We start from the raw sequence: 14,012 nt of genomic DNA, 5'->3' as shown, positions 1-14,012 counted from the left end.
AACAGCTTCCTAATTTAGCAGGCAGTTTGTGTGAAAAGCTGGGCTATAAGAGGCGGAGGCTGGAAGCACACACACAAAAAATAAAATCTTGACAACTAAACGGCACAAGTTGATGCATCTGGAAGGATCAATCAATCATGCAATTAAAATTGTAGTTTCAACTACATCATGTAATTGCAGAAGTAGATGTAGTGCATATGTATTTTACGCATAACTTTATTTGAGTTTGAGTGACGTACGATAACATCTCAGTAGCAACCAAGAATATAATAATCAATAGATAAACATAAAACCTCAGGACATGATCTTCTAAATGGGTCCAAAATAAAGTATTGTTAATGCAATTACCTCCATATAACAGTCTCCTCTGCCTGCCTGTGATTGTTCTCACTGAGCCTGAAACGGCTTTACTGTCAGGTTTACGTTTTATTTACTGACTCTAGGCCCTATTTAAAGGAAGTGCATGGCGCAAGTGCATTTAGGGTGTGTCCAACTCCACTTTTGTTAGTTAAATGGTGCATAATCTGGGTGAAAAGTAAAGCGCAAGGAGTACAGACGTTCTATTTAGTCCTTTAATTAACCATAGGTGTGTTTTGGGCGTAATATGAATCACATAACATGTTTTATTTCACTCACAAGCAGCCCATCTGCACGTCCCTGTGGGTGTAACAAGTAGCGTGTATGCGAGTCGTGAACCCACCTATAGGCATTTCTTACTATCTGAATAATGCGCCCTTTAAATAGCAGGAAAATACTCAGCCATTGACTTTAGACCAGGTTTTTGCTGGTCAATGGCACAATTGCTTTTTGCTGCCTCCAAATAACCATGCACCACACTACACCGCATTTTAAGACCATTACGTCCATGGGTGCACAGATGGGTATAAGTGCTACTTACATATTGTGGGTGCTGGCCAACAGCACTGACAGCACGAAGATGCCAGTTGTAAGGTAAGTCTGTTGTTGTTATCACCGCCGCCTCGGAAGTTATGATTTTGATTTGGTTTCTTTATTTGTTCGTTTGTCAGCAGGGTTACCAAAAAAACTACTGGCCTGATTTTCATGAAACTTAGTCCAAGGGTGCATCATGAACCCATTAGATTTTGGAGCGGATCCGAATCACAGGGCGGATACACAAAGTATTTTTCACTTTCATCTATATTACATAGGGCATTTGGCCTTGGCGGAGGTCTGCGGTCCTCAAGTGCCCTTCTAGTTCTGTTTTTTATTATTCTGCTAAACTGCTGACAGAACATTACTGCAGAAGAGTGTGTATGCTCAGCTGACCTACCCTGTTTAAATAAAGGTAAAATAAATAAAAGAGAATTACAGTAAGCAATTTAAAGTATGTCAAGTGATGATGTAATAAAATTGTAAATGTATATGTAAAAATAAAAAGTGGTCAATATCATTAAAAAAACATTCAGTTTTACGTAATAATCTAAATATGCTGATGAAATATTCTTAATTTTGTTAGATGATGACATTTCAATCCATTTCATGGGACATTTCTACTCTACTGTAAAAAGCTGCTACTTTTTAAGTTGCTACACTTCTTGTATTCGCACACATAAATGAGTAAATTAGCGAAGACTGTTTCCGTTAATTTGTGCTGAATGTACGCGATCCTCTTTACCACATGACTTCATATTAATACTATACCCTTTTACATGCTAAATGCTGTTGGTGTGGTGGTCTGAGGTTAAGTGTTTGAGTCCAGATCAACATTTTAGGAAGGGGTGATTTTTCCTGCTTAGGTTTTGGAATCAAACTCATTGATCTTCATTTGTATGCAGCATCCTCAGACACTTACTTAATGGAGTTTATGTGACATAAACATGGTGCCAAGTTTTACTTGATGAAGATGCAAAGGTCTACACACACCTGCAGTGTCTGACACACATCAAAACACGTGCACCAATTTTCTACCAGTTTTCTATGAACGCCCTCAAACTGGTGGCGACCAGCGATTATTTGTCAGGATACACCATTGTCCTATTTTGTCCCAGATCAGCTACTGTACCCTGACTGCTTCTTCTGTCTGTATGACATGTCCAGTGTGCAACATAGCTAATGTACTGTGGACTCAAGGACCAAAACATTATTACTGTGAGTAAAAGTGACTGACAGTGAGCGTGATTCGTTGACTCTCAGCTGTCAGTTAGACTTTATAGTGTCAGTGTCACCATGTCTCACCTCTGGAGGTATGGGGTCCATCCCAGCACAGTTTTCATTGCATTTGTCGTAGACGAGGCGCAGCTTTCGGAACAGCACAGAAAGCATCCGCAAGTGCTCCTGGAGTTTTCCCAGCCTGTCCTGGTGGGTGTTGGGGTGGTAAGTGACTCCATTGGGCAGCTGAGGAGCACCACAGAGGAAGCATTTAGTTAAGCAAAGAACAAGCCTACAATTTGGCTAGTGCTAATAAAAAGAAACAGCCATTGATCCCCACTAACTGCACTGCAAACCCTTTGTTGTTCCCTAACTGGTAATAGTTGATTAGAGGCCTTACTAATGCACAGCACTTTCATTTGAATGAAGTGATAGTTTCCTTTCTACTTAGGAATGAGAGCAACCTAGCTGCAGAGAAACCTTAAAAATGTGTCTGTGCTCATGCAACAATATGGTGACTAGTCTTAATAATATATAATAAAATCCCAGTTTAAGCTAGCAAAACAAAACCTCAGCCGCATCAAAGGTTAACTGCTTCAGCTGCTGCACTTTGAATGTTTTCCCTCACTCTCTTACTGAGGCGGCATCACTGGCTTTTAACTACAATGGATGTTAAAGAGTAACAAGACATGTTTTTACTGAGAAAATCGACAAGCCTCTGGGGCAGCACTGTCTGATTATAAACATCCTACATAACATGAAACAAGCCTGCCTTCAGGGCAGGCAAAGTGAAGAGAGAGACACAGAGAAACAGGGAGGAGACAGACAGACCGAGGGAGAGAGGCAGGGAAGGCAAGATAAATGAAGAATTTTTATGAGTATAAAAACAGCCTGTGATCTAAAAAACAAGTCACAACAATGCTGTTTGTGCATTCTGTGGCTGAGGCGCGCTTGTTTGGCTCGTCTCTGGCTGTGATTTTAACAAGGTGCAAGAGAAGCATCTCAGAGGAGCAGGCAGACATCCATGATAAACTCATGCTGACCTCGTCTTCAGGACACCTTCAGAGCTTAACTACTTGTGACTTGCAAAACAAACTGATATATACTCCTCATACCCTGAATATAAGCTTAAGGAATCCACTGGCTTAACTTTGAAAGTAATTCAACAACTTTCCACCATCACTTGATTGCACTAATTTACCTTGTAAAAAGTAAGAAACATACTATCAGAATGACTCGTAAGTTGCCTGGCATCACCAGACCAATTTGCAGATGTGAGTCAGTCCTGGAACCTCTCGATTCATTTTCAATTTCCAAGTGGCCGTAGACCAAAATGCCTCTGGACGCAACTTGATAAACCTACAACCAATCCTAGCAACAAAACATGTGACGTAGGACTGAGCGATGGGCCAATGTACACATACTACAGTGTGCAGACCATGGATGTATAAAGACAAATGGATACACTGTTGGAGGCCGGGCCCCTTCATTTCAATTAAAGTTGCTCAGTGACTTATGAGGACAAAAAAGTTCAACTGCCACATACAAAACTACCAGAATGATTGGCACTGCTTTGTCACTCCAGTTTAGCACTCTACTAACCTGAATGGGGGTAAAATGATTCAGTCATTGGGTTATTCTAGACTTTCCAAATGTTATTGAACTGAATAGATCAAATTGAAATTTTGGAGAAGAACTGGCAAACAGTCCTTCAACAGAAAGGTTGTTTCTGAAAATACCTCAGGAGTGCTCCTCTTCAGTAAGCTTGGTCCCCAGGTTGAGGGTGCACGACCCAAATATTATGTCATCATGTATTTTGCATAAAGTGCAAAGGCTACAAAGGTTGTCAGTCAAGATAAGCAGCTGTCCTTGGAAATCTTCTCTGAACAGGAGGGAGACCAAAGTACCTGCCAGAGCAAATTAAACACGAGCTTGCAGATTTGTCTGGTTCCCAGGCTAACTCCTAAAGACTGTACATCGATAATATTCCAAAGTGTGTGTTGCAGTCTTGAACAAGACATTTAGTTTCACCAACTACATTTCACTAAATGTAGAACCAAAGTTAGTCAGTGGCCTTGATCATTGCTCCTTACATTCTGACAACAAAGAGAGAAAGTAGTGCCCCTTCCAACACAGAAAAATCAATGGAAACCTAAGCGAGCAAAACCTTTGTTAGCTAGTGATGGTATTGTTATCATAAACACTCAAAACAGATGACATTACTTTATCACTGGTAGGTAGATGACACACATTTATAAAATTCAGCCAAAAACTTTGATTCCAACAATCTGGCCACATTGAATAGCTGCCTGGTACAGAATATGTAACAGATTGGATATTGCTGTTCTACTCCGAAACAGAAGAGGTGCTATTCTTCAGCATCCCCTCAGAATCCAAATCATCTTAATTGGCCAGGTATGTGTACGTATATGAGGAATTTGACGCATTACTCCCATGTATTTACACAGAAATGCACACACACAAATGCAACCACTGCTAACATCAAATGTTCTCATAAGATTTTTGGTGTTATTTGTGACAGTGGCTATGTTTTAACCACTTCAGGAGTATACAAGATTCAATTTTGTCAATTTTGTCCTTTCTACTGAGAATTTAGGTCAAATCTTTACACCGAAAACTCATTCTTTACCTGACGTGATGCTCAAGCAATTTTAAAAAGGACCCTGAGCGGACCCTGCTGACTAACACCACATTTTTCTCTTAAATTACCCACAATTTAAACCTCTATGCACTTTATTTCTCAATACATATAGAGCCTTACACAATCTAGACTCTCTACTAATCCCAACTGCTTGTTTTCTCCACTGGTGTAAACTTTTGAGGCATTCTTGAGTTAAAGTTAAAAATCAAGGGTTGATGAAGCTTTTGGCTGTTTGACTGTACTGATGTCTCGGCTTTGGAACAGTTTGCCATTAAGTATTCAATCTGCTGGCACTGACGTGTTTTTAAATCCTGCATCAAAACACAATATAAAAGAATTGTCTTCCTGAATGACAGCTGTTTTGTTATTTGCATAATAGCACTCTGTTGTGTTACCATCAGACCTATTATTACCATTTTAACATATTCTTTTACAGTCTTTTGGCATTGCATGATTATATTCTGCTATTTTATCTTTTGTACAGATCTGTCTAATTATGATGTATCAAGTTGCACTTTTTACTGCTCTCATACTATTGTTCTTATGGTATTAAGTCTCTTGTTAGGGGGTTACTGTTATGGGAAAAAAAATCTGCCAAAAGTCGGAAAGAAAGAAAGAAAGAGAGGCAAACAGAACGTGAAGGGGGACTGTGAACATTTTTACTAGACACGTAGGCAGAGAGACAAACCTGCATGTTCCTGAGGAGCTGAAAGATCTCCATGGTCCTGAGGACAATGTCTTGGACCGTCTCCTGGCCGATGCGACACAGCGAGGCCGTGTTGACATCACGTGCTGCTTGGGCCTGCTGCTGCTGCTGCTGCTGCTGCTGCTGCTGCTGTGGAGGCGGAGGCTGCCCGCCAAAAGGCGACACTAGCGGAGGGGTTGTCATGGAGACAGCAGACGAAGATGCTGGTGGAGGAGGTCTAGGTCCAGGTGAGGTTACCTGTCAGGCTATTCCACACCGGGCACCCCCTTACATGCCTACAGGAAGTGTTTTACAGGAGCAGGAGAGGAAATGTCAATGAGGAGGAAAAAAGAATGACAAGTTCATGGAAGTCACGGCGTTTCTTCTGACATGAGTGTCTAAATAGAAATGGTAGTCATATTAAAAGGTCCAGTGTGTGGTATTTAGGAGGATATATTGGCTGACATGGAATATGGTACATGTGTTTTTTAATGTATAATGACCAAAAACCTTACCTTACCTTAGATTGAGCTGTTTATATCTACATAAGGAGTGGGTACTTGTTAATGGAAATTGCCATGTTGCATCACCATGTTTTTACAGAAGCCCAAAATGGACAAACACTGGCTCTAAACAGGGCCAACTGCGATTTCGCATCAGTTACTGTAGTTAGCAGCCCCTAAGCGACAAGCGACATTGTAAAAACAGATTTTTTTTTTTTACGTGAAAGACCTTCATTCAGTGTTTTTACTAGTTTAAATCACCTGGTCCATTTTTTGTTTGTTTGTTTTTCGGCACACAATAGCAGGCACCTGGCTTGCAGCTTAGGAGAGGCACTGATTTCTAACGTGAAACTGTTTTATTCAGTGTTTTTACCAGTGTTAATGACATGATCTGTTTGGTTTGAAGAGGAAGAGGCCTTTGCATGTAAATCAGAATTCAAACATAGAAGTTTTAGGTGGTTGCAATCAACATTTCTCACCACGTAAATCCTACACACTGGACCTTTAATGTGAAAGAATAATGGCATAACATTTAGATCGTATCATCTGCCAAGGTCAAGTTTATTTATCGTCATTGCCACAACATTTGCAAAAAAAGCAGTTGTTGGTTATGAAAATCCTAAATCTCAGGCTAAATTTAACACTTCTCAAATAAACAAGTAAGAAAAGGAGGTAGAAATGAGAATGTAAGACACAGAATAGTGCAGAAGTTCAACATAGGGTTAAAATATGGCATATATAAAATACAAAATACTATATATTTGTGGTCGACAGGTGTACAGGAATTGCAAAATGAATAAACTGTAATATAAGCAGGAATGCAGTATACAAAGACGTAAGTCAGCCACAGTAGTTTGGTTAATAGAGTACAACACCTTTTATACACTCCTGCAGTGCAGCACAGCTAAAAGCTTCACAGCTGTCACAAATCAACTGAACAGAAGCGCTGCCTAGCTAAACACTGTCAAAGTCTTTGAGCTAACGTTGTAGCCTGTCATATAAGTTGTATACCGGGGTTTCAGATACAGTTTAACGTGCCTTTACATCAGTACAGGTCCGTTAGGTGCTGTCCAGGACTTTATATACCACACCCAAAAGCATTCAGCCTGATAACGGGTTAATTAGCAAACATGTAAAAGTGAAGCGGCTGACACCAAAGCTAAGTGGACAGTCACACCACACACACGACACTTCAGCTTTTCTCCATTCGTTTGTATGTGTCGCTTAGTTATTCCGGCACGACGTGAGGCTTTACACCACAGTGAGTGTTCATATTTATTAAATAGCACAGTAGATAATGTGTAATGTTACCTGTGTGGTGATAATTTATCTGTTTTGTTGACATGTCAAGTTCCCTGCTCTGCTCCTAGGATTTCAGCTACCGCAACTATCGCGAGACTTCCCCCTAAAACTGCGACTGATTACGGTAAATGATGAAGTAGGAGTGCAAGTCAAAAATGTAGTTTTTGGTCATTAATATGCTTTTTTTGGACCGAAGAAGATATTATAATCAACACGGACTGAACTGTCATAATCCTCAACATTAAAATTAATCTGTATTTAACTTTGAAATTGCCCACTTCCCTCCAAATGACGCTATTAATGAAAATATTACGGTAAAGCAAAGCGCGCTACAAATTTGTTCTGGCTATTTAGGATAACAGCGCCATATGCTGGTCGGCTCTTATATAACAGTCCAGTCTTACACATCTGACTTCATCAGCCCTCAGGCCAATTTACGCCACATGATTGCTTCTCATGGGTCATTATAACTTTTTTTTAGTGAGCATAATTCAAATTCATCCCATAAATGGATATGTTGTCTACTTGGTGTTAAATCCTTCAATGCATCCATCCATCCATCCATCCATCCTTCCATCCATCCAGCTATTTATTACTTATACTGTACAGCTGTGCTTGGATTATTTTGTGAACCATCAGAATTCAAATTAAATTTGAAATACAAGAGGTGTCAGAAAATGACTGCACAAGGCTGCTTCCTCAGCATGCACCCTGCCATGCAGCAGAATTACTGCTCTAACTTACAGGGACTGGAAATAAGAGCTTTATTGAAAAAAGAAAGGCTTTGCCTTCAGGCTTGAGTGGGTCTGAAAAAGTAGATTAGGATGCCTATTACTTAATTTACATTATTCATTCAAATTTGGGGTTACAGGCTGGATTTCAATTTCCTTTTATCTGGAACACATTTTGTGTAATAATAACCTGTAGTCATTTCTTTTCACTTATTCTCCTTCTCTAAAAAACATCCTGTCTGCAACATGCAACACTGATGTGGAAAAAAAAAAACGTGTCAAGTTCACTTGACTGCCCACAACTTCCTAATTGCAGAAGAAGTGCTGGTTAGCTTGCCAGGATGAATGAGCGTTAGTCTTACAATCCCCATCTGCCTTACAGCCAGACCAACTGAGGCATGCCATTTGGAAATGAGTTTCTCCATAATCATCCAGCCTGTCTTGGTGTGTTTAATTGGGACGGGAGAGTAGTGATGGTGAGTGGTTGGTGGCAGGTAGTGAGATGGATATCCCTGCTCTGTGGCTGAATTATACATTTGACATTAAGAAAGAATTTAAACAATAACCAAGTTCATTCACACGTCATATTCATGGGAAAGGCTGGAAAATATGTGTGTGTGTGTGTGTGTGTGTGTGTGTGTGTGTGTGTGTGTGTGTGTGTGTGTTCATCATGGAGGCAGGGCTGAGAAGGCATCGGTCTACAGGCCCTTAGCTACTTGAGAGGCCATCTATCATCACTGATCAAAGTGAATAGAGGAACAACAGAATGTATTGATCACATCAAGGCAAGCTGATGGAAAATGCATTGACTTTTTGTGGTAATGTAATCGGGCCTCATTGAGACAAAACATTCCTGTAAATTCAAAGTTCTAAGTCAAAGACCTTCATTCATCACAAGGCAATGAATCTGATTACCTCTGTGTGTCTCGTGCCGCATACTCTACATCATGTGCTGTTGCGTGTCACTGACACCTCTTGCTTAAAAAAACCCCATCAGGCAGCAAAGATTGCCTTGAAACTGACGGCACTGCATCTTCTCATCAATGCTGCATGGGTGTGAACCTTGAACATGAGAGTGTGAGACAGCAAGAATGAGATAGGGAGAGACAGAAGGCTGAAGTGTAAAGCAGAGAGGAAAACTAGGAAAAAAGTTGGAGAGCAAACAGTAACAAAAAACCTGTAAAAAAAAAAAAAAAACAGACAGAGAACACCCCTTGTGAGGAAACACAAACCGTGTAATAATTATTAGCTGAGGGGGTATCAGGACTAAAACGGATTATCTAGCCACCTAGTGCATTACTCATGCTTTAATTAAATACGCACTGATCTGGTCCCTCCAGGGCTAAGTTCAGATGGAGAGAGAAGGGTGTACAATAGTCTGCTCTGAAGGCAGCGGCATAGTGCATACTAGGTGGGAGGGCAAGCTAAGTGTTAGTGTGCGTAAGTATTATGTAAATACCATATGTTCATGCACCTTGCATGGTAGCTTGATGACAATGGTGTGTGCGTTGGACTATTAATCACTTGTATAGTACATAAACGTGTGTCTATAAATTAATTCTATAGTTATTCTCAATATGTGATTTGAACTGGGGAGGGAGGGAGAAGTATACTTTGGTAACTAAAGCTACTTAGAAAATGTAGTTCTATGTACTTTGTAATAAAAATAATCAAACTGACAATGTACATGAGATATGAAACTATAACAAAGTATAATACAACCTAGAATTGTCGCCTCATGGTTGTATGCTTCTGTGAACCAGTCAAGTTGCAGTAATAGTTTACATCCATGTCTGTGAAAACATGGATGCTTCAGACACATCTTCAACCCGGCAGCACAGAAGATCTATACAATCAGCACAGTTTCAAGATTAGTGTCACCAGGTCAAATGTCTCCCCTTCTCTTCCTGAGATATGATGTTGAGTAATGGCCAGAGAAGTGTTTTTTGCAGAACATTGTGATGTCACAGTAAAGTTGACCTTTGACCTTTTCGATATACAATGTTATCACTTGATCATTTTATTTTTTATTAGACATTTGTGTGAAATTTTGTCTCGATTAGCGTATGAATTCTTGAGTTATGGCCAAAAATATGTTTTGAGAGGTCACAGTGACCTTTGACCACCAAATTCCAATCAGTCATGTCACAGACTGGCTCAGTGAATGTGACAAGTAGGGAGTCCACACAAAAGACTTAGTTAAAACAAACATAATTTATTAAACTAAGATTAACTTAAAGAAACAATGGAGTTTGTAGGTCAGCAAAGTCAGTCATGAAAGCCATGCATGGATGAGTATCAGGTGTGCTGTGGAAGTGCTGAAGGTGCAAACCAAAAAGCAATGATGCCAGGTGGACGTCTGCTGCAGGAAGGAGAGAGCGAGTGAAAACATGAGGCAGCTGTTATAGCGTGGAAGACCCAGGTGAGCTTAATCAAGGCAACGACCCTCCCATGTTAGCCAACTGCCTGATGAGGCTGGCAGGAACATCCTCCAAGACAGTGGGAGGGGCAACACAGTCCAAGTGAACGTTTGTGCCAAATTTGAAGTCCTTCAAGGTCTTCTAGAGATATCATGTTCATGAGAATGAGATGGATGCAAGGCCACAATGACCTCTGACCATCAAATTCTAATCAGTTTATTCTTGGGTACAAGTAAACGTTTTGCCAAATTTGAAGAAATTCCCTCGAGGCATTCTTGGATATAGTGTTCATGAGAATGGAACAGAAGGACAGAGGGATGGAACCATGAACCGTGGCATAACAATTATCAAATTGGCAATGAGCAAGTGATATGAAATTATAACAAAGAAAGCTATAATCCCAAAAAGCCACATGCCATTACAAAATGTTGCTTAATTGTTTTTACTGCAAAAAGGACCTACTTGTTTACAAGTCATACACAAACCCTTAAATAAACCTTTAATTTACCCAGTTAGATGTCAAAAATGCCAGATCTATGCACGCTAAATTACTCTTTATTCAAATGGAGTCTGATGGGTTTGACAATTGCAATTTCAGGCACTTTGTGGAAAAAAAGGATCTTACTCAATAAAAAAGGTCTAAAAAGGTCAAACATGCCCCAGGTGGTGACACTGCAGCCTGTTTCGATCTGGCCTTTGCAGCGCTCTCTCCTTATACTGGACCAGTTTCAAAAATTGTCTCCATTAGTCTCCATTAGTCACAGAATCATGGGAAAATAGGGTCCAGTTGAAAAATACTTAAATTACCCTTTAAGTACAATTTTGAGAAAATGCACTTAGTTACAATCCACCACTGCTAAAATGTAGATATTTTCAAAATAAAAGACTTAAAGTAAGTGGGCTCCAGCCAGCTGTCAGTTGTTATTAATGACGCCCTTGACTGGATACTGTAGCTCAGTACACCCAGAGCTCTTCCTGCAGAAAACAGCCGGGGGAGAAGAAGGTCAAACTCAAACGAGCCGTAAACACTTCAATGTCAGTAACATGTCAGAGGCCCCTGGTACCTCAAGATGGCCACACAGGTACATTTAAAAAAAAAAAAAAAAAAAAAAAATCAAACAAACTGCCTCAAGGTCAAGGAGGTGGGGGACTCTTAATGGGGATCAACTTGCCCCTCAAGACACTGGATCCATTTGTGAGCTTGTTGCCCAGCAACAAGGAGCTGGTGTGGGCAGTGAGGGGTTAAACTGATACAGTGCTTCATCATGAAGGATTTTCATGACACTGTAAATCAGACTTTGAAAGCGAGACTCATAGGACAGAGTATTTGAAAAAGGGAATATTTTATTGAATAATTCATTTCACCTTACAACTGTACAAAAGGCAGTGAAAAGACATCTGTATTAAAATATACCTTTTGTTGTCAACATACAGTGCTTCTGAGGTTGCTGGTGTAAAAGTCAATGCATAGAAAGATTTAATAATCTATATTCACACACCAGACTGTGGCTCTATCGTATGACTTAGGTTGATAATGCTCAAACAAACAGTACTTCTGCATCGGCCCGAATGTTTCACATACAGTGCCATGGTACACAGTAAAATGTGCATTTAAGATAAACATTAACGTTAACAGTTACCCAGTCATATAACCGGTATAGATTCATACAGGATGACCATTTAGTTTATACAGTACATTGTATTCCTGCTTCAACATGAATATATTCACAAGCAAAGACAACTCAGGAGTATTTTCCTTGTTTAAAGTTAAAACCACACACAGGAGGAACTTTTCTTCTAAAATCATTCAAATCATGAGCAGCTTGATTTCATTCACCACATGCTCATTCTTAATTCAGTATAAATATTTCTTTGGGAGTGTCATCACAAAAGACACCAAAGGCACAGTCATATGACTTTGGCATTAATGTCACAGTAAAAACTTAAGACCTCTGGATCCAACGAGCAGTACAGAACAACTAAATATTGTTGTCAGCAGAGGTTACAGCAGCTAAAGCACACTTTGGCCTTATTCTGCTGATCAGATTAAGATCAGGTTCTTACAACTTGGGCTCTTCACACAGGGTACATCCAGGCTTCAGGTCGGCCTGTCTCTCCATCTGAATGGTAACAGAGTGGAAGCTGTAGGAGGAGAAACAAGCCTGCGTCATTTCTCTCAGGACAGTCTGAGCATCCGCTGTCTCATCTGTGGAGGGGAGAGAAAGGCAAGGGAAGTTAGTCACCCTGTGTGTTTATGTTGTATATAAATGTGCCTTAAAAACTGTTTCAACACAGTTTCAGCAAAGAAAAACAGAAAAACAAGCCCTCCATTATAGGCCTGGGTGGTATCAAATTATTATGTCATACTGGGGTATTTAGAAATTATACAGTTTTCAGTAATGGTAAAAATACAGATGCTCCTCTTTCTATTAAACTGATATGGAGATGGTGTATCGAGGTGATGTAGTGTACAGCATGTGCCACCAGAGGTCAGTCTCTACTGGTGGAGCAGAGAAGCTGAGAAAAATGCTGTCTGCAGGTGGTGGGGATAACATTACAGGACTATTAAAAAAGAAAAATGTCTTTGCCCTTTGTTAGTATTGCCACAAATAACTTTATCCTAAGATGAGTTCTTCCAAATACAAAAACAACTTAGTAGCCACATGATTTTATTCAATACATCATCTCCGTTCAGCCCACTGATGTGCCAGTATCCACCACAGCAATAAGTGTCATCAGGTCCTCCGGCAAGAAGGACGCTAATTTCTTATCTCTGCATTGTTCTATGGGCCTTACGTATTTATAATTGGTCTTTTTTTTTTACACAAACACCATCATGTACTGTATATCCCGGTGAAATTTTAGGAAGGTATGAAGGTATGAAAAAATAGATACTGCCCAAGCCTGCTCTATTATTTTAAAGTTGATTAAACAACACTATGGACATGATCCAAACAAAATAAATGTTAACCCAACCAGTAAGGTCACTCTGCTGTCACACCGGCCAGGTTTCTTTAGAACAAGTTTTATAGACGTTCCTGTTTCTTGAGGAGTTTTTTTAACCCTATGGGCCCGAACGACGCGTAGTGCGTCCAAATTCACACCTGTTCTTCTCTATTGATTTTCTCCGCGACCGTGCGTCATAGCGAGAAGCCACACATATCATGTGAAACAGCGGAATTGTAGCTTTCCGACAAGGCCAAGCACTTGTCGGTAGTCCAATGTTTCGCTGTCACAGCGAAAAACAATGATAAAGTTACACTAAAATTATGTATAACAGAGCTTTCATACAGCTTTGCACGCACATAACTCTTGGATGGATTACTCGCGAAATGCCACACATATCACATGAAAGCTCAGGAGCAGAGCTTTCCAGGGATACCACACACATCATTGTACTATCATCCCATCATGCTATAAATCCAGATGAATTGTCTACAAAATAAAAACCTGACGAATTTCTTTACAACCCATTATACAGATCTTGTTATCAGTCACTTCATATAGTGAGGAATATCGTATCTTACCACGTCTTAGGCTTGCGTGTGTTTCTCCCTGTCTATCCACATTTGTAGTCCGGCTTTCAAGATGCAAATATCT

General features: G+C 40.1%; 2 protein-coding genes across 2 annotated transcripts in view; both read right to left on the bottom strand.

Annotated features, from left to right (window-relative positions):
- med30 (mediator complex subunit 30) overlaps positions 1-7,374 on the bottom strand; it is a 54,026-nt gene extending 46,652 nt beyond the window's left edge. Inside the window, exons 1-3 of the mRNA XM_050035059.1 lie at positions 7,271-7,374; positions 5,460-5,752; positions 2,197-2,355 (exon numbers count right to left, since the gene is read on the bottom strand). Coding sequence (XP_049891016.1) covers positions 2,197-2,355; positions 5,460-5,660 — 360 coding nt within the window. The 5' untranslated portion in view covers positions 5,661-5,752; positions 7,271-7,374. The remainder of the gene's footprint in view (positions 1-2,196; positions 2,356-5,459; positions 5,753-7,270) is intronic.
- Positions 7,375-11,725: 4,351 nt separating this feature from the next.
- Positions 11,726-14,012, bottom strand: part of slc30a8 (solute carrier family 30 member 8) — a 17,387-nt gene continuing 15,100 nt past the window's right edge. The window contains exon 9 of the mRNA XM_050035266.1: positions 11,726-12,618. Coding sequence (XP_049891223.1) covers positions 12,473-12,618 — 146 coding nt within the window. The 3' untranslated portion in view covers positions 11,726-12,472. The remainder of the gene's footprint in view (positions 12,619-14,012) is intronic.

The sequence above is a fragment of the Epinephelus moara genome, chromosome 22, assembly GCF_006386435.1.
Source record: "Epinephelus moara isolate mb chromosome 22, YSFRI_EMoa_1.0, whole genome shotgun sequence".
Taxonomy (NCBI): Eukaryota; Metazoa; Chordata; class Actinopteri; order Perciformes; family Serranidae; genus Epinephelus; species Epinephelus moara.
Note: the sequence above shows the minus strand (reverse complement) of the source record. Positions and strands in the feature narration are given on the sequence as shown.